The following is a 19,747-nucleotide window of genomic DNA, read 5'->3' as shown; positions in this document are numbered from 1 at the left end:
ACCCTTAGAGACTCATTTACCTCTTGAAGGTTTTTAATCTTCCTGAGTCCTCTATTAAATAATTTTCTTTCAATTATTTTTTCAAGTGTTGTTAAGTCCCTGCTGAATATCAGATACTGTGTTAGGCAGTGGGTATTCAGAGCTTCAGAGAACATGGTCTTGGGCCCAGTCCTGAAATTATTACATCTCCTCAATGTTTTAACTTTTTGCAGGAAAAAAGAACAATTTGAGATTATTGGAAACATAACAGAACATGACACATAATAAATTTTGAAATATGACTCACAGTTGGTTCTGTGTGTTCTAGGGTGTAAAAGTCAGAAAAGTTTTGTAAATCTAAAACAAAGAATATCTAATGTGTGGAGGCAGAAGTGCAAACAAACAGAAGCTGTGATACAGTATGACCCAGTTCCACCTGGGATGGGAGAGTGGGGATCAGGACAGCATTCTTTGAGTTTTGAAAGATGAGTAGGTTTCACAACAACTACTGTCTGTACAGCCTATCCCCAAAGTGTCTGTATTTAATTATAATTTGATCTGCACAAAAACACCCCACAGATGCTGGGTCTGGAGTCTAAGAGCAGTGCTTTAACTCAGTCAAAGACAGGTAATGAACGAACTGGTTAAGGACCAAGATCTCAGGAGTCTTAGCCCTGTTCGTTTAGCCTACTGTGAACAGCCTTAACGGAGCCACTTAAATCAATATCTGCCGCACCACTGGAGGGATGTGGTGGAAGCTGGCCATGACCAGCTGGGGGTGCTGGATGAGATCTATCGGGGCAGAGCTAGGCGAGGGATGAGATGTGGTAGAAAGGGAGACTAACTCTACCTTTGTCAAATTCACAATTTTACCAAAGACTAAGAGGGAACATCAGGTATTAGTTAACCATGAGGGAAGCAGGAAAGGTAGCAGGTGATCAGGCAAAAACTTTCTCTAGAAAAAAAATTGGACTAAGTACATTCAGTTCTAAAAAATAAAATAGTAATAAGTAATATTTACAATTTCTTAGGCCCTTGCTATGTGTCACATACTAAAATGATGGCTTTGCACTCACGAGCTCATTTAATCCTCATGACAACCCTTTAAGATGGATATTTTGATCCCCAGTTTATGAAAGACTAAACCGAGGCTCAGTTACATGACAAGATAAACATGTATCTTTAGATTTTATCCACATTTTTTTAAATGCCTGCGCCTGGGGTCTGTCATTAGAAAGCACAGATGATATAAATACTCTAAATAAAAAATGTTTCTTTTAATTTTTTTCTAGGTGGCCTGAACCTATTTTGAAAGACATTTATTACAGAATAACATTTGTGTACTACGTGAAAGTACTTGAAAACATTCTGAATGTTAATGCAGTTTGATATCTATATTTGTATATCCCTAAATTAGGAGGTGGTCTTGTCAGTAATTTCATCCTTAGACATGAAATAAAACATGTCTAACATGTTTTATTCTAACAAAAACAACAAAAATCTCATTGAAAGTAAGGAACACTTATTTTCTTTTTGCTTTTCTTTTTTTTGAGATGGAATCTCTCTTTGTCACCCAGGCTGGAGTGCAGTGGTCGCAATCTTAGCTAACTGCAGCCTCTGCCTCCCAGGTTCAAGCAATTCCCTGCCTTAGCTTCCTGAGTAGCTAGGACCAGGCACACACCACCATGCCCTGTTAATGTTTGTATTTTTGGTAGAGACGGGGTTTCACCATGTTGGCCAGGCTGGTCTCCAACTCCTGACCTCAGGTAATCTGTCCTGCTTGGCCTCCCGAAGTACTGGGATTACAAGCATGAGCCACCATGCCCAACTAGAACACTTACTTTCAATAAGTGCTATAAGTACAGACAGGAGACAGCACCTGCCCCTTGGCACAATCCCCCTGTCTCAAACTAACAAGGCTTCTGACTTAGGTAGATTTTTTAAGTAAAGTGATAGCATTTCATTTTTATTTTACTTGGCTTTGCTCCTAAGATTATAGATTTTACTGTACTGTATAATTATTAATTATAAATGAGAGGAAAATGTGTCTGAAGGTTAATGCTGTAATTAAAATCAGTGCTTTCAGGATGACCCAAGAACGGAAATATATTTCTTTAATAAGTCATTGCCAAATTAACTATATAAATAGCTATTAATATCTTTGAAAAACGTATAAATTTCTGAGCACTGACAGAGACTATAGCCTAAAAATAATCTTGGCTTGTGTTTTTAAAATTAATTAATTTTAAATAGCAATATGAATCATTAAAACAGCCACCTGTAATACATACTAAATAGAACATTTATCTATATGAAAACATTAAGTAGATTTTAAATGAAAGATAATTACTCATCTCTCATTAGCTCTATTAAAAGCACCATATAACCTAAAAGGACATGTAAATGAAATAAAGTAAATCAGTGTATTTTTGGTTGTATTCTTAAGGTAATGGAGAGCTCTCAGATATGTAGTTAAAGTTAAATTTGACAGCAGCAGTGGTAGACAGGGTCTGATATGGAGACTCAGGGTAGTGGGCTGTAAGAGGCTGGGAGAGATTATGAAAATACAGTCTTGGACCTTTTCTTTCTATCTATGTAGAGTAAAAAACCCATCAGAAAATCCAAAGAAGTCATCAATTTTTTGATTGATTTTGTATCAATCAAAATCTACTCATCTTTCAAAACTCAACTCAAGGAACTTCTCTAAACAATTGGTGATGACAGAATGCTGTCCCCAGCCCTACTCTGCCACTCCATGTAGAACTGGGTCATGTTCTTCCTTGAGCCCCCACTGTCCACACCTTTATCATAGCTTCTGTTTGTTTGTATTTCTGCCTCCACACATTAGATATTCTTTGTTTTAAATTTACAAAATGTTTGTGACTTTTACACCCTCATAGAAAGTTCTAAAGACATAAGGGAATCAGTGTAACATCCTCTGTCTCAGTAAAGCTTCCCTGGAAATCAGCCATAGCCCTGGTTGTGAAATCAGTCTCCTGTGTCTTACAGGTGTGGAAGGGCTGCAGAGACTCTTTGAGACCTTTCCTCCATTGTTTTGGTCATCAGCTACGGTTAAGTGGCAGAGTGGAGACAGAAATCCAGATGACAGGCTGCACCACTACCCCTCAATACTTTCCTGAAAAGCTTCTCATTTAGAATGTGCTTTGAATCATCATTTAAAACAAGCTGGGTGGGAATCCCATTACAAAGCCTGTGGTCATCACTCACCTACAGTCTATGTCAATCTGAACTTTCTTCAGTCAGTTGCGTAGTACCCTGTGTACCTGTGCATGCCTCAGGAAACTTACAATAAAGCTGTAAACTAGATTCATTCATTTGGGGAGAATGAATTCACTTAACACCCCCCACCCCCATAATTAGGCAAATTAAAGCATTATTCATTTCATATTTACAGAATTAGAATCACAGGAGTCTTAAAGCAAGCAGAAAACTTAGTCCAAACTCATTTTTCACATGAGAAAACTAAAGCCCTACAAAATTATGGTCTTGCCAGAAGTGACAAAGTGAGTTAGCACCAAACCTCAAACCCAGGTTTCTCAACCTTTGGTTCCTTTTCCACTATGCAAGCCTTCTTAACATTCCACATAAGTTTACAATAACCACAATTTCAATATCTCCTTGATAGCAAAATGTTAAATTATTAGTTTAGCAACTAAAGTTGGTTATTATTGGCTAGAAAATGGATACTCCCTGTATTAGTCTGCTCTTGCATTGCTCTAAAGAAATACCTGAGACTGGGCAATATATAAAGGAAAGAGATTTAACTGGCTCACAGTTCTGCAGGCTGTACAGGAAGCATGATGCCAGCATCTACTTGGCTTCTGGGGAGGCCTTAGCAAGCACAGTTAGAATCATGGTAGAAGGCAAAGAGGCAGTAGCACTTCACATGGTCAAAGAAGGAGCAAGAGATAGAGTACAGAAAGGTGTTACATACTTTTATATGACCAGATCTTAGGAGAACTCATTCACTATTGTGAGACCAGGAGGATGGTGCTAAACCATTCACGAGAAATCTGTCCCCATGAGCCAATCGCCTCTCATCAGGCCCCACCTCCAGCATTGGGGATTACAATTCAACATGAGATTTGGCGGGGAAACAGATACAAACTATAACATTATGCCTCTTACCCCAAAATTTCACATCCTTCTCATGTTGCAAACTATAATCATGCCTTCCTAGAGTTCCCCAAAGTCTCAGCTCATTTCAGCATTTATTCAAATGTCCAGTCTAAAGTCCCATATGAGGCAAGGCTAGTCCCTTCTGCCTATGAGCTTGTAAAATCAAAAACAAGTAAGTTACCTCTAAGATTCAATGAGGATACAAGCACTGGGTAAACATTCCCACTCCAAAAAGGAAAAATTGGCCAAAAGAAAGGAGCTATAAGCTCCACAGAAGTCAGAAAGCCAGCAGGGAAGTCATTAAATCTTAAGGCTCCAAAATAATCTCCTTTGACTCCGTATCTCACAACCAGGGCACACTGGTATGACGGGTGAGTTCCCAAAGCTTTGGGCAGTTATGCTTCTGTGGCTTTGTGTATGCTTCTGTATGCTTCTGTGGTTCAGCCCCCACAGCTGTTTTCATGGGCTGGTGTTGAATGCCTGCAGCTTTTGTAGGCTGAGGGTGCAAGCTGCTTATGGGTTTACTATTCTAGGGTCTAGAGGATGGTGGTTCTCATCTCACAGCTCCACTAGGCAGTGCCCCAGTGGGGACTCTGTGTGGGGGCTCTAACCCCACATTTCCCCTCCACACTGCACTAGGTAGAGGTTCTCCCTGAGGGCTCCACCCTTGCAGCAGGCTTCTGCTTGGAAACCCAGGCATTTCCATACATCCTCTGAAATTTAGGTGGAGGCTCCCAAGCCTCAACTCTTGCACTCTGTGCACCCACAGGCCTAATATCATGTGGAAGCTGCCAAGACTTATGGCTTGCACCCTCTGGAGCAGCAGCCCAAGCTTTACTAGGGCCCATTTGAGTCACAGCTAGAGCTGGAGCAGCTGGGATACAGGAAGCAGTGTCCCATTGCTGTGCAGGGCAGTGGGGCCTAGGCCTGGACCACAAAACATTCATTCGTCCTAGGCCTCTGGGCCTGTGATGGTAGGGTTTGCTGTGAAGTTCTCTGAAATGCCTTTGAGACCTTTCCCCTACTGTTTTGGTGATCAGCACTTGGCTCCTTTTCACTTATGCAAATGTCTACAGCCTGCTTGAATTCCTTCCCAGAAAATGGACTTTTCTTTTCTATCACATGGCGAGGCTGCACATTTTCCAAACTTTTACACTCTGCTTCCCCTTTAAATATAAGTTTCAACTTCAGGTCATTTCTTTGCTCACACATATGAGCACTGGCTGTCAGAAGTAGACAGGCCACAATCTTGAATAGTTTCCTCCTTAGAAATTTCTTCCACTAGATATTCTAAATCATCAGTCTCAGTTTCAAAGATCCACAGATCCCTAAGGCAAGAGCACAATGCAGCCAAGCTCTTTGCTAAGACATAACAAAGGTGACCTTTATTCCCATTCCCAATAAGTTCCCATTTCCATCTGAGAACTTCTCAGCTTGGCCATCTCTGTTCATATCATTATCACCATTTAGATCACAATGATTCAACACCTCTCTAGGGAGTTTCAAACCTTTCTTCATCTTCCTGTCTTCTTCTGAGCCCTCCATACCCTTCTAACCTCTGCTCATTACCTAGTTCCAAAGCTGCTTCCACATTTTCAGATATCTTTATAGTAAGATTCTATTCCTCGGTACCATTTTCTATATTAGTTGATTCTCTCACTGCTATAAAGAAATGCCTGCAACTGGGTAATTTAGAAAGAAAAGAGATTTAATTGGCTCACAGTTCCATAGACTGTACAGGAAGGATGATGTGGGCATCTGCTCAGCTTCTGGGGAAGCCTCAGGAAACTTATAATCATGGTGGAAGGCAAAGAGGGAACTAGCATGTCTTACATGGCAGGAGCAGGAGCAAGTGAGAGGAGGGAAGTGCTACATACTTTTAAACAACTAGATCTCATGAGAACTTGCTCACTATTGTGAGGATGGTACCAAGGGCCATGGTGCTAAATTATTCATGAGAAACTGCCCCCATGATCCAATCACCCTCCACCAGGCTCCATCTCCAACACTGGGGATTACAATTTGACATGAGATTTGGTGGGAACACAGATCTAAACCATATCACTCACACATACAGGTTTTCATTCTTTGCCCTCAGCAATTTAAAAGAAACCACTCATATAGCATTTTTCTAACCAAAATTACTGACTCAAAAGTTAAAATTCCTTCTCAATAGTCTTTAACATTACTAGAAAAGGGACCTATATGCTAAAAAAAAAAAAAAAAAAAAAAAAGGGTTGGGTGAGATAAAATAGAAACCTGGGAAAATATCTAAAACATAGTTCCTAAGCCAGGCTAATAATCAGGTTACTTAGCATTCAAACCAAACCAGATTTTCAAAATGAAATCCCCCATTACATGTCTTTAATATCAAATCTTATTAGATTTGATATTAAAGAGAACACTTATTTTTCAGTTTTTAAATCTAATGATTCAAAGGAAAAATGTGATATTGACCTGTGGCTTTGTCAGATTTATGTTTAATTGCTTTGGCCAACAACTTTGATATTGAGTTTTCATAATAGATTTCATCTCTCTAGAGCAGAGTGAAGAACAATTGCCCATTTGGTGTTTTAAGTACAGCACTTAAACCTAGATGCAAAATAAATAATAATCCAAGGAAATGTTAAAAACATGAAGAAATGAGGCCTCAATAGGGACCCAAGATCTTCCTTACTGGGATCTTAAAAAAAGAAAAAGATTTCATATATAGTTGCTTTTCTCTAAATGACATATTTAGATTCAATTCAATAAGGAATGGAAAGGAACTAACACTTAGTGAGATACGAAATGTTCTTTATCTCATCTAATACTTATGACAAACTTATGGAGTGAACATTTTCTTCATTTTACAGATGAGAACACTGAAATACTCATCGATTAAGCAATGCATCTAGTCAGAATCAGTAAATGGCAGATCCATGATTCAAAACCTTCCACAAATATTTATGGAACCCCCACTAGTGATCAGACACAGAGGTGAAGCTAAGGATTCTTGGCCTCTGTCCTCAGAGTATCCACAGTCTAGCTGAGGTGGTGGCCAGGAATATAAGGTGTGGTCAGCACCAGGGCAGAGGTGAGTGCAGAGTGCTATAGAAGATGAGTTCTCAATACTCACCTGCCTCAATGACCACCTCTATCTGAAGGGTCCAGAGCCATACTTCCAGAGCCAAGCTCTACAAACCCACATGCTCACAGACACCTTCTGGGACTCTCTGCTTGGCTACCCCAAGAGTCTTCCAAACCAACTCTTCCCTATTTCCCACCCACACCCCTCCACCTATGTTTTCTAGTTAATCAACAGTTCATTAACATCCTCCTCTCCACCCCTTCATATGCAGTCCCTCATGTGGTATCCATCCTTCCTTCTAAATAGCACTCATTGCTCTTTCTTCTCCATCCTGTGGCCACTGCTTTAGTTGAAGCCTTCATCTTCTCTCCACTGGATTTATTCAATAATTAGGAGAATGATCTCCCAGTCACCAGACGAACTCACTTTTAATCTGTTTCCCATCACAAGAGTGGCACTCCTTACTCAAAAATCTTGGGTCGTTCCCCAGGTTCCCCAGGATGCACTCCAAATTCCTAAGCTTGGCACATGAGACCTTTCATGATGAGGACCCAGGACTTCTCAAACTTCATCTTTTGACATTACTTTCAACAACAAAATATCTACTGGGCTTCTGCTATGTGCCAGCCTGGGCTAGATGTTGGGGATAGAAATAATAAACAAAACGTCTGTTGTATTGCCAGCACCTGTACTCAAGAAGCTTACATTCTGTTCAAAAGAAAAACAGGAAAAATAAAATAATGACAAGCTCTAAGTGCTGTAAGAAGAATATAGATGCAAAAATTTTTTTTTAAATCCAGTGATGTTTGAAAAAATGATACATCATTACCAAGTAGGTTTTATCCTAAAAGTGAAAGGTTGGCATAATGTTAAAAAATTAATAAATTTAATAAACCATATAACAAAGTAAAACAAACAGAAAAAGATTATCTCAGCAGATGCAGAAAAAGCATTTGCTGAAATCCAACATCTATTCCTGATCTTTTAAAAAATGTTAACATTAGGAATAGAAGCAAATGTCTTCAACCTGATAAAGAAATTCCAGGCAAGAATATAAGGCAAGAAAAAGAAATAAAATATGTCTAAATTAGAAAAGACAAATAAAAACTTTATTTTTATACAACATGATTATCCATGTAGAAAATCCAATGGAATCTACAAAAATGCTACTAGAACTACTAAGTGGACTGAGCAAAGTTCCAAAATATAAGATTAACATATAAGACCAATTGTATTTCTATATTTTGTCAACAAACAACTGAAAATTGAAATTAAAAATACCATCTATAATAGTATCAAAACATGAAATACTTAAGGATAAACATGTTAAAAGATGTATAAGAACTCTATACTGAAAAATATAAGACATTCCTGAGGGAAATTAAAGATGACCTAAGTAAATGGAGAGATAGACCTTGTTTGTGAATTGGAAGACTTGAATTGACTTGTAGATAAAATACAATTCCAATAAAATCTGGCAGGTTTTTTGGTATACATTGGCAAGCTGATTCTAAAATTCATGAAATTCAAAGGACCTAGAATAGCCAAAACAACTTTAAAATATATATATCAAAGTTGTAGGGCTATCACCACCTTATTTGTGTGACAGTAATCAAGAGAGCGTAGTATTAGAATTTGGAAAGGCAAATATACAGAATATAACAGAGTCCAGAAATAGACCTACAAACACATGGACAACTGACAAAGATGTAAAGGCAATGAAATTCAGAATGTATAGTCTTTTCAGCAAATGGTGCTGAAAGCAATTGGTCATCCAAGTACAAATAAACATAACTTCAATCCATACCTCATACAAGATACAAAATCAACTAAAAATGGATCATAGACCTAAATGTAAAAAGTAAGATAACAAAACTTCTAGAAGAAAACACAGGAGAAAATCTTTATGACTTTGGATTAGGCAAAGATTTCCTAGATATGAACCAAAAGCATCATCCATAAAAGAACAATTGATAAGAACTTTAAAATTCAAAACTTAAAAACTGCTCTTTGAAAGACACCGTTAGACAAATGAAAAGTCAAGACATCTTGGAAAAAAAATTGCAAAGCATGTATCTGATAAAGAATACATAAAGCACTCAAAAAACTCAATTTTATAAAAACCCTAAAAATAGGTAAGAGATTTGACCAGATACTTCACAAAAAAAGAGATAGAAATGGCGGATAGGCACATCAAAAAATGTCCAACATCATTTGTCATTAAGTAAATAAAACCATCATGAGACATCACCACATATCTCTTAGAATAGCTAAAGTTAAGACTGACCATGAAAATACATGTCATGTATCTGACAGGGATGTAGAGGAGCTGGAGCTCTCTCATACTGCTGGTAAGACTGTAAAATATAAAATGGCACACAGCTTGACAAGACAGTTTCTTACAAAGTTACCATACACTTGCTATTTTATTCAGTCATTTCACTCCTAGGTATTTACCCAAGGGAAAAGAAACCCTATGTTCATACAAATACTTATACACAAACGTTCATAGTACCAGCTGACCTTTGAACAATACAGGTTTGAACTGCATGGGCCCACTGATATGTGCATTTTTTTTTCAACCAAGCAGATAAAAAATACAGTGTTTGCAGCCAGGCGCGGTGGCTCACGCCTGTAATCCCAGCACTTTGGGAGGCCGAGGGGGGTGGATCATGAGGTCAAGAGATCGAGACCAACCTGGTCAACACGGTGAAACCCCATCTCTACTAAAAATACAAAAAATTAGCTGGGCATGGTGACGCGTGCCTGTAATCCCAGCTACTCAGGAGGCTGAGGCAGGAGAATTGCCTGAACCCAGGAGGCGGAGGTTGCGGTGAGCCGAGATCGCGCCATTGCGCTCCAGCCTGGGTAACAAGAGCGAAACTCCGTCCCAAAAAAAAAAAAAAAAAAAATACAGTGTTTGCCAGATGCAAACCCCAACTTTTTCTATAGGCAGTTTCCACAGACAAACTGCAGGACTTGAAGCAAATTTTGGTACCCTTGGATAGCCACAGAACCAATCCCCCAGGTATACCAGGAGACTACTGTAGTTTTATTTGTAATAGCCCTAAACTGGAAGCATCCTGAATATTTATCAACGAGTATATAAACAAATTCTAGTATAGCCATGCAATAGAATATACTTCGTATAAAAAGGAATGAACTTCTTTTTTTTTTTTTTTTTTTGAGACAGAGTCTTGCTCAGCTGCCTGGGCTGGAGTGCAATGGTACAAACGTGACTTACTGCAGCCCTGACCTCCCAGGCTCAAGCCATCCTCCTTCCTCAGCCTCTCAAGTAGCTAGAACCACAGGCATGCACCACCATGCCCGACTAATATTTTGTGGAGACGGAAGTCTCACTATGTTGCCCAGGCTGGTTTCAAACCTGGGTTCAGGTGATCCTTTCACCTCCACCTCCCAAAGTGCTGGGATTACAGATATGAGCCACCACTGGGAATGAACTACTAATAAACATAACAACACAAATGACTCAGGTTATGCTAAGGGAAAGAATTCACATACAAAAAAGCATATACTCTATGATTCCATTTTTATAGATTTTGCATTTATTCTTAAAATTGCAAATGGGCCTAGAGTCTCAGAAAGCACATAAATGGTTGCCTGGGGGAAGGTGAGGCTGTGGGGAGGGTGGCAGGTTGGGATCACAAAGGGGCATGAGCACCGTGAGGATGAGGGACAGGTTTACTATCTTCATTGTGGTGATGGTTTCACTGCTGCATCATGTACTAAAAGTTATCAAATTGCTTGCTTTAAGTATGTCAATTTATTGCATGTTCAAACACACTGCTAAAATAATAATAAAAATACAAGCGATCTTAAAAATGACTTCAATTCATTCCTGGGCCTGCATTTCCATGGATATCCAAATTTGAAAGCAGTTAGCTAAACATCACATTTCAGCTTTTAGGGTAGAAATAAAGTACTGTTTCCTAACAGAAATTGGATATATATTAAAATAATGAGTCCATGGCTTCAGTTTAATATATCCTGACAGGTGTTTCAGGTATGATCAGCTATACTTTAGCTAGGTTTTACTTCTTTCGTCTTCCTTTCCTTCTCTTCCCCTCCCCTCCTTTCTCCTCTCCTTCCCCTTATCACTCAGCAATGAAAATGGGTAACAGAATAAGGATGGCTTAATTCAGATGACATAACTATGTGGCTCATAAAGATAACATGGCACCAACGGCTTCACCACTGTGCTGGGAGGAATTCCGAAGGATTTTAGACTTGCAGAAGTAGCCTTCTTTTACAGATTAAAAATCTCAGGAATAAAACCAAGTTAAATGGCTTTCCTGGGCCACACAGCTAGAATTTCATGACTAAAAAAAGTCCACTTACTACCCAGTTCTAAAAGAAAAAAACAAAGACGTGAGGCAGAATATGAATCTGTAGCCTAGCCAGCACGGGCTATAGATCTATTAATTTACTTCCATTCCACTACAGCTCTATAGCACCATCCTCTGACCAATCCACCTGTTTTTCTACCTTCCTATTTACTTTCAAGATTGTAATTGGTATGGAGTTAAAAGAACTAAGACAGTGGTTCTTAACAGTCACTGAATTAAAAAGAAATCACCTGTGGAACTTTAAAAATGAAACACAGGACCTACACCTAGAGTAAATCTAATTGATTTGGGGTAGGTCAGTGTTCTTAAATAAACTGCATTGAAACTACCTGGAGGGCTCATTAGAATAGATTATTGGGCCAGATGTGGTGACTCATGCCTGTAATCCTAACACTTTGGGAGGCCAAGGCAGGTAGATCACCTGAGTCAGGAGTACAAGACCAGCATGGCCAACATGGTGAAACTCCATCTCTATAAAAATATAAAAATTAACCGGTGTGCTGGCAGGTGCCTGTAATACCAGCTACTTGGGAGACTGAGGTTGGAGAATTGCTTGAACCCAGGAGACGAAGGTTGCAGTGAGCCAAAATTGTGCCACTGCACTCCAGCCTGGGCACTAAGGTGAGACTCTGTCTCAATAAAAACAGATTAGATAGATAGGCAGACAGATAGACAGACAGATAGATAGATAATTGGGCTCTACCCTGGCAGTTCCTGATTTTGGGGGACTGGGATGGTATGCAACTATTTGTATTTGAATTTTCTAGCAGGTCCCCAGGTGACAGTGTTGCTGCTGGTCTGTGGACCAGACTTGAGAACTACTTGGGAAGTTTTTAGTTCTTTTAGTTCAGGTAATTTTTAGTTCTTCAGGATAATAATGGTCAGCCAGTTGAAAAACTTTGGTTGAAAACAGTAATTCTCCATCTTCTCTGGAGAATCACTTGGGGAATTAAAAACAACAACTGATGCCTGGGTACCTGTAAGGGGTTCTTTTTAAATTGATCTTGGGTGTAGCCTGGGCCTTAAGATTTTAAAGAGCAACATATTATTTAAAAGAATCATATCCCAGGTGATTCTAATGTCCAGCCAGGGGTGAGTATCACTGAAAATTTTCTGCCTCCTCAATTCTTATTACCATTTACCTCAAATTTCCCCAAGAGAATCAGATACTTTGACCACTACAATATATTAACAATTTCTTTCTAACTTGCTGTCTATGAACAATGGTTCCTTTCCACTTTGATTTTTTTCTTTGTTTCTTTGATGTTTTAATAATAGTTAATATTTACTGAATACCTGGGATGTAGAAGGCTTGGTGCCGAGTCTTTACCTCTTTACCAGGTTTTTTGGGTTGTTTTTGGTTATTGAACAGTTATAATTTAAATCTTTTCTCAGAAAGAGACCCTGCATTTTTTAGAATCAACATTGTCTTATAACTTGTGGTTAATAGATCACATTTTATTTTGTTTCTACTGATTAGAAACTAGACAGGGAGAGAGGAGGGGGAAGGAGAAGGGAGAAAGAGAGGGAGAAACATATAGAAAACAAATTCTTCTGATCTGCTTCAACACATTATGCTTAATATTTGAGTCTCTGTGAATCTTCATGGAGGTTCTCCAGAAATGGACAAAGATTCAGTATTTCCAGAGGAAAATTCCACGAATACCTATGACTCCATCCAAAGGCAGCTGATTTTCCTTTTGCTCTTGATTAATGCATTCTTTCCATTTCCAACTAAAAAAAGCCCACTGATTTTCCCCCCAAAAGATACTTCCTTTGGAACATACCAAAAATACCATTAAGAACAATGATATGAGTTGTTTCAGGTGAAGAGTTTTTCGTTAAGAAGATTTTTAAATATAGATTCAATTGTTTCTACGGCAGCTTTGGTCAAGGCTTCTTGGCAGGGCTCTATGGCGCACTTCCCACAAGATGGCACTGTTGTATGCGGCTGGAGAGCCCTCAGCCTCATCTTCACAGTTACGGCCAAGAACGCATCCCTACAGCTTTAGTTCTTGAAATGCCCTTTGTTTCTAGCTTCAGGAGATCTGCGAGCCATCAGGAGTATATCTTTAACATTTAGGTCTATGGCTTAGCAAGGTGTCTAATAAGCGATACTTAATAAATGTCTACTAGATGAAAGGATTAATGAATGATACATGTGTATCAATTTCACATTAGCCAACACCAGAGGAAGGGGACTGAGGCTGGAACAACTCCAAGGGGGAAGGAATTGAGGGCCACTGCACTATCTCCCTTTGTGATGAAAGAGTTCTTCGGGACTCCATTGTTCTTTTCCTGACTTTCTGACAGGTTTTGACAAGAACACGATTCACCCTAATAAGGCCTGATGGCCCATCTGCTTACCCAGCCATTTTCCTCTTTAAAATGGGCAAAGCAACTATTCTGACACAAAATTAGTTACAGCAAAAAACATGTGGGGAGTGTCCATTAATAAAAGGTAGACCATACAAATAATATATGTTGCCAGAGAAAGAAATTCTCGGGCAGTCTTTCAGGTCTGATAAGCCCACTGTGGAAAAGGACTTTGTGGGGAAACGTGGTGGGTGAGAAAGCTCCACCGTGAGGTCAGAGGGTGGTGTTCAACCTGAGCTAATGGCCTCCCCCAGGTCACTTTCCCTCTCTGTGCTTCAGTTTCCTCCCCTTCAGATGCGGGGGGAGGGGTACCAGCTGATCGCCAGGGACCCTTCTAGGTCTGACACAGTCTTCTATCTTTTCTTCACATTATGGCTTAAACAATCATTGTGTAAATAACTAAGGGCCAGCCAGAGAATTCTACATGTTTGGTTTGAGGGAAAGAAATAATTGATTTCAAACAATGGTAAAATGCTAGGGTTTCTGCTTTGTTTGTTTTGGTATCAAATATAAATATCCCTCTGTATTAGCTGTTGCTCCTGTTTTCCCATAGCACTGATTTTCTGAAGCAATATAGGCTTACAGTATATTATTCTTTAAAATGTTGTATGAAGCCAGTTTGGAGTTTTTAGGCACCGAATTTGAATGGTCAAGTTATGATGCTTAGTTTGTAAAGTTAATAAGTTTTCCAGGAGCCTGTTTCACATTATAAGACTACTATGAAACCACCAAAGTTGATCTAATCTAGTTACCTGTCTTGGGTGATTAGCAAGCATCATTATGAGTAGGTTGATACCAACTAGCCACTTTAATTGACATAATTGAAAAAGACTGGCTCAGTTGGAGCCAAGTCTTTGGGTTGCAAAGACTTTTACCCTATAAAGTCATTAGGAATTAACTTTGTGACCCTTGAATGAGAAGCAATGATTCAGAAATTATAAAAACAGGCCATAAATCAAAATTAGTATCTGTTAAACAACTAACTTCATTCCAAGATGAGCTTTGGTTATTTGCCCATAAAACTTAATACGCTATCCACACCTGCTAATAATCACAAAAGATTTTTGAAAATTCCATTTCATTACAAAGGGATTATTTGTCTATGCCTTATCCCCCAAAAATAATATCCCAACACTGAAGCAAAAGGAATCAGTTACCTATCTACCTAATGGTGACCAACAACAGAAATTTAGCGCTTTCAAGAGTTGGGCCATTTTTATCCTTATTTGAAACAACTAAAGTAAGGCTTCGGCTCTCAGAAGGAGCAATCTGCTGCTAGGGTCTGCCCAAATTCCAAGCACCTGCTTTCTCTGATCTGGAGGCAGATGGTACCTCGTAAAAATAAAACACAGGGGGAATGTACAGAAAGATATTCCCTTTAAAACCCTTTACGAGGTTCTTTTTCCTAAAATCTCATACTATAAATATACATGTTTTATGTTAATATCATAGCTCAGAATTTGGGAACTGATGCAGGGTCATAAGAAAAGTTTTCTTGGCCTGATTGAGTCATATACATGTATTCACATATTTCCACAGGATGAAAAATCAGTCTGTAGCTTATAACCACCTAGGCAGGACATTTTATTTTTGGAATTCTAATAAATATCCTAAACAGTAGCAGCTGCTGCCCTTATTATTCAATACTACCACTCACTGCAGCTCTATTAAGTTTCTTCATTACAACTCTTAGGCACTGCTCAATGGGGTAACCTCATTTATATTTGTAGGACTTGGATAGATGAGCTTGGCTGTAATAAATTGGCCTCAGGATAGGCTTTTCCACTATAATTATTTAGAGTAATGCTTCTCAAACCTTACAGGCATCAGAATCCCCTGCAGGGTTTGTTAAAACAGATTTGTTGGCCTGACTCCCAGAGATTCTGATTTAGTAGTTCTAGGGTGGGACCTGAGAATTAGCATTTCTAACAAGTTCCCAATGAGGCTGATGCTGTTAGTCTGAAGGCTACATTTTAAGAACCACTGATGTAGTGGTTCCCTTTGGAGTGTCTTATCAGTTATGTTTCTTTGGGCTTGTATTAGCTTCTCAGTTAATACCCATTTTATGCTGAACACATTTGAAACGTGTTATTTGTTTATATTCAGGTGTTGCAGTTACACACAAAGATGATTGACAAGTAGATGGACAGATTTGCTGAAGCAAGGCTGTTCCACGCTGTGAGTATCTGGGAGAATCAATGAATGCAGTATGTTTGATCAGTTTATGTGCAACTTCCCAAGTCACTGGGAGTTACCGGAACATACACAACACGATGCACTTCCGACATAAATGTCTACTAGAATCTGACAGATAATCATCTTATCCTTACTAATTTTTATCTTAGAATTTAGATTTAGCCCTTAAAGATGCTGGATTCTGCTATCTTAAATCTGCAAGCACACTCCCAATAGCTCGTGCTAAGCAAATATTGACAAAAGAGTAATATGAAGCAATTGAGCAATGCTTAGCATTTATGTTCACCTCGTTTCTCTTATAACCCACATATGGTTAAATTTTAAAACATGGTTCTGTCACAAAATAGCATCATGGTGTTAAGATTTACTTCAAATGCACTTTGGAATGTAAACATACCTTATTTAACTTCACAAAATATTCCAGTCCAGCTTCCAAAGGATTTGTATCACAGTTCATCTAAAAAGGAAACACACATTTTAAATGTTAGATGAGTGCAAATCATTTCAGTAACATCACTTTCCTATTTGTTTTTAGGAGAAATAACACTTTTTGATTTTTCAACACAGATTCTAAAGAAAGGCAAACTAGGCCGGGTGCGATGGCTTACGCCTGTAATCCCAGCACTTTGGGAGGCCAAGGCGGGTGGATCACAAGGTCAGGAGATCAAGACCATCCTGGCCAACATGGTGAAACCCCACCTCTACTAAAAATACAAAAATTAGCTGGGTGTGGTGGCGCATGCCTGTAATCCCAGCTACTTGGGAGGATGAAGCAGCAGAATTGCTTGAACCAGGGAGTCAGAGGTTGCAGTGAGCTGAGATTCGCACCACTGCACTCCAGCCAACCTGGCAACAGAGCAATACTCAGTCTCAAAAAAAAAAAAAAAAATAAAGGCAAACTGTAGACTGGTTTTGAAAACAATTTTTTAATCCAAAATTCAATGTAGCCTTTCAGCAAAAAATGTCATTTGAGTATAACAAATACAAAAACTAAAATTCACTGTGTTCCATAGCTCTCTCATTTTAATAAACATCTGAGGGAATGCACGTGATGTTCCCTCTAGAAACAAGATTTTCACATGTATTTATGCAATCATTTTACATAACTACGTTTTGAAAGGTTATTAAGCAATTTAGTTATGTCACAGCCAAGAATCAGGATAAGGTGGAGGGAAAGCAGATGGTGGGAAAGTAGCTGATGGAGTTCAGGAGAGAAAAAAGGAATAAGCAGAGTTTGAATCTCTCTCTCTCCAAATGTGAGCAAGCCACTGTGATATCTACCAAATCACGGCTGTTTCGTTGCTCTCTTTGCAGTGAGAGAACTAGTCTAAACCCCCTAAAAGTAGCCAAACTTTTAAAGCAACACAGCACCTACGTAAACCAATTGAATGTGCGCTTGTTTTACATGACATAAAGCATTGCCTCATATTTCTTAATTAATTTGAGCTACTCTAAAATTATTTTATCTGTTCAAAATTTCAGAATTTCTTCAAAGAAAAAAATAAAAATAAAAATGAAGCACAGAGGATCACAGTACCAACACTAGAGGGCGCTCTGGCACTGCTGGAAAGTCGAAGGGATGGAAGAAGGAGAAAAGCTTTCCAGAAGAGGTCGCAGGGAGAGGAAATCTGAGAAATTAAAAGGCAGGAGGATGGAGAAGTGTCTGACTCCCAAAGAGCTGCTCCTGCTGCTTCATTCCTTGGAGAGTGCAGGGACCGCACTGTCCTCTGCTTCCGTTCCTGAGCCTAGCCTTGCCTCAGTCCCCAGTTGTAGCTGGAGAATCCCTTAATAGGGGACCTCTCGCGGAGACCTTGCCCACTTGCTTCTGTGTACTCTAAATGCCCCTGGGTCCCTGCCTAGGCTTTCAAACATACTCTGCCCTCCAATCAAATGCATTTAATTATGTACTTGGCACTTCCTAGACTCTCTCTTTCTATGATAATTCTGTTGCATAAAAATTCCATTTTTTAGAAAAGCAAACAGAAGATCTGGAGGGTTAGGCCAGATAGCTGGTGCGTAGCGGAGGAAAAATTCACACCCAAGAGTCCCCGCTCTGAGTCCATCTTTTACCACTATCCTTTATTTCATCTTTGAGGCCTAAAACCTCAGTGTCTTCCAAAGAAACAATTAGTGAATCTGAAATAGTGAATGGGTCCAGAGAATAGCCTGCCATATTGGAAATAAAAGTTAGGAGAACAGAATTTGAACCACAGGTTGGCCACTTACTAGATAATCTGGACCAAGTGGTTCTCTAAATCTCAGTGCTACTATGTGCAAAATAGAGGTAATGGAGAGTTGAGAAGGAAACTGAAATCATGCATGTGAAAATATGTAAATGGTTAAAGCACTATACAAATAGAAAGTCTTGGTAACCATTATTAATGGTGGAGGAAGGCTGGACCACCACATCCTGGACCATCACCCCTGCCCCTCAGAAACGAGTGTTAACTCACCAAAAGTTACAAGATAAGAAGAAAATGAAGACAGGCAAAATGACAGAGGTGGAGAGACTTTGAAAAGTGTTACTCTAATCCCATGAGGTAGGCCAGCTCCCCACTGTCCAAGACAGATTTCTAGGGTTCTCAGCCAACGAGGATCAATTAAGGCAGAATAAACGTGACGTCACAATTCCACTGAACTTTCACTTGAGAATTTAAGGAGAAAAACCTCTTCCCCTAATTAAATAAAGTTATCTAATTATATGGAATTTCTCTTATAGCCAAAACCAATGTTACTGCAGTTAAAACCTGCCCTTATATAAAAATGAAATAAATAAACATAAAATTTTAATAAAGATGCTAGCATTTCAAACCTCGGACCCCCAGGCTCTGAAGGCTTTCTCCAGGCGTAAGGCATTCATGGCATAGGTTCCAAAATTGTCGATTCCCTCCTCCTGGCCTGCATTCATGATCATGTCATACAGCGCCACAGAGTCTTCTCTTCTGTGGTACAGCTCCCAACCCAGTTCACCTGAAATAAACCCGCAGGTGCCGCAGCACAACAAGAACAATGATCACTACATCAAATGTGCTTTAGCTAGAACACATACAAGCAGAAGAAACTGCACTTATGCAACACAGACATTGTCAGTCTCTAAAAAGATCAGTTCACAAAAAGTTACAAGAGCCCACTACGAAGAAGCCCACAATATCACAGATGCATTCGTGCCAATCCTGACACCCACGTAGATGGTGGTACACAGGACACCTCTTGTCACAACACAGAAAGACTATAATGCAGGAATTAATCTCCACCCTGGACCCCAGGTTTTTAATGAGGCTTGACTGTTTTCACACACAATGAGGTTAGGTGAATAGTTAGCATGGCAGTTTATTAAGACAAGGGATTCAATGTTTAAACCAACCCCTTACCCAAAATCACAAGCTTAAAAATATCGTCAATTAAGAATTATTCAAGTTATCATCATAGTGAGAAAGCCATGGTGTCTGACTTCCCCTCCTTCCCACTTCTTCCCTAGTCATTCCATTCATCAAGAGAGCTGTGGGGCAAAAATCAAAAGAAATGAAATGTAACCCCCAAAATCCTACTTATTTTTGTTGTTCTTGTTTTGTTTTTTTTTTTTTTTGTCTTATTTTTTGTTGAGACAGGGTCTCACTGT

The 19,747-nt window shown here is 39.2% G+C and overlaps 1 protein-coding gene across 5 annotated transcripts in view; it reads right to left on the bottom strand.

The window, feature by feature from the left end:
* The window catches only part of DMGDH (dimethylglycine dehydrogenase), a 78,736-nt gene that overhangs the window by 10,577 nt on the left and 48,412 nt on the right, over positions 1-19,747 (bottom strand). For 2 of the 5 annotated variants that reach the window (XM_032277464.1, XM_032277471.1), the window contains 2 exons: positions 18,941-19,098; positions 16,526-16,585 (listed from right to left, as the gene is read on the bottom strand). In XM_032277464.1, the coding sequence (XP_032133355.1) occupies positions 16,526-16,585; positions 18,941-19,098 (218 nt within the window). Of the gene's footprint in view, positions 1-20; positions 203-9,323; positions 9,547-16,525; positions 16,586-18,940; positions 19,099-19,747 lie in introns of those variants that run through there. The other 3 variants (XR_004268877.1, XR_004268875.1, XM_032277466.1) reach the window with 3 other exon arrangements.

Source organism: Sapajus apella, unplaced genomic scaffold (assembly GCF_009761245.1).
Source record: "Sapajus apella isolate SASKATOON/1434 unplaced genomic scaffold, GSC_monkey_1.0 scaffold1, whole genome shotgun sequence".
In the NCBI taxonomy this organism is placed as follows: Eukaryota; Metazoa; Chordata; class Mammalia; order Primates; family Cebidae; genus Sapajus; species Sapajus apella.
The sequence above is the reverse complement of the archived record's forward strand: the minus strand, read 5'-3'. Positions and strand labels throughout refer to the sequence as shown.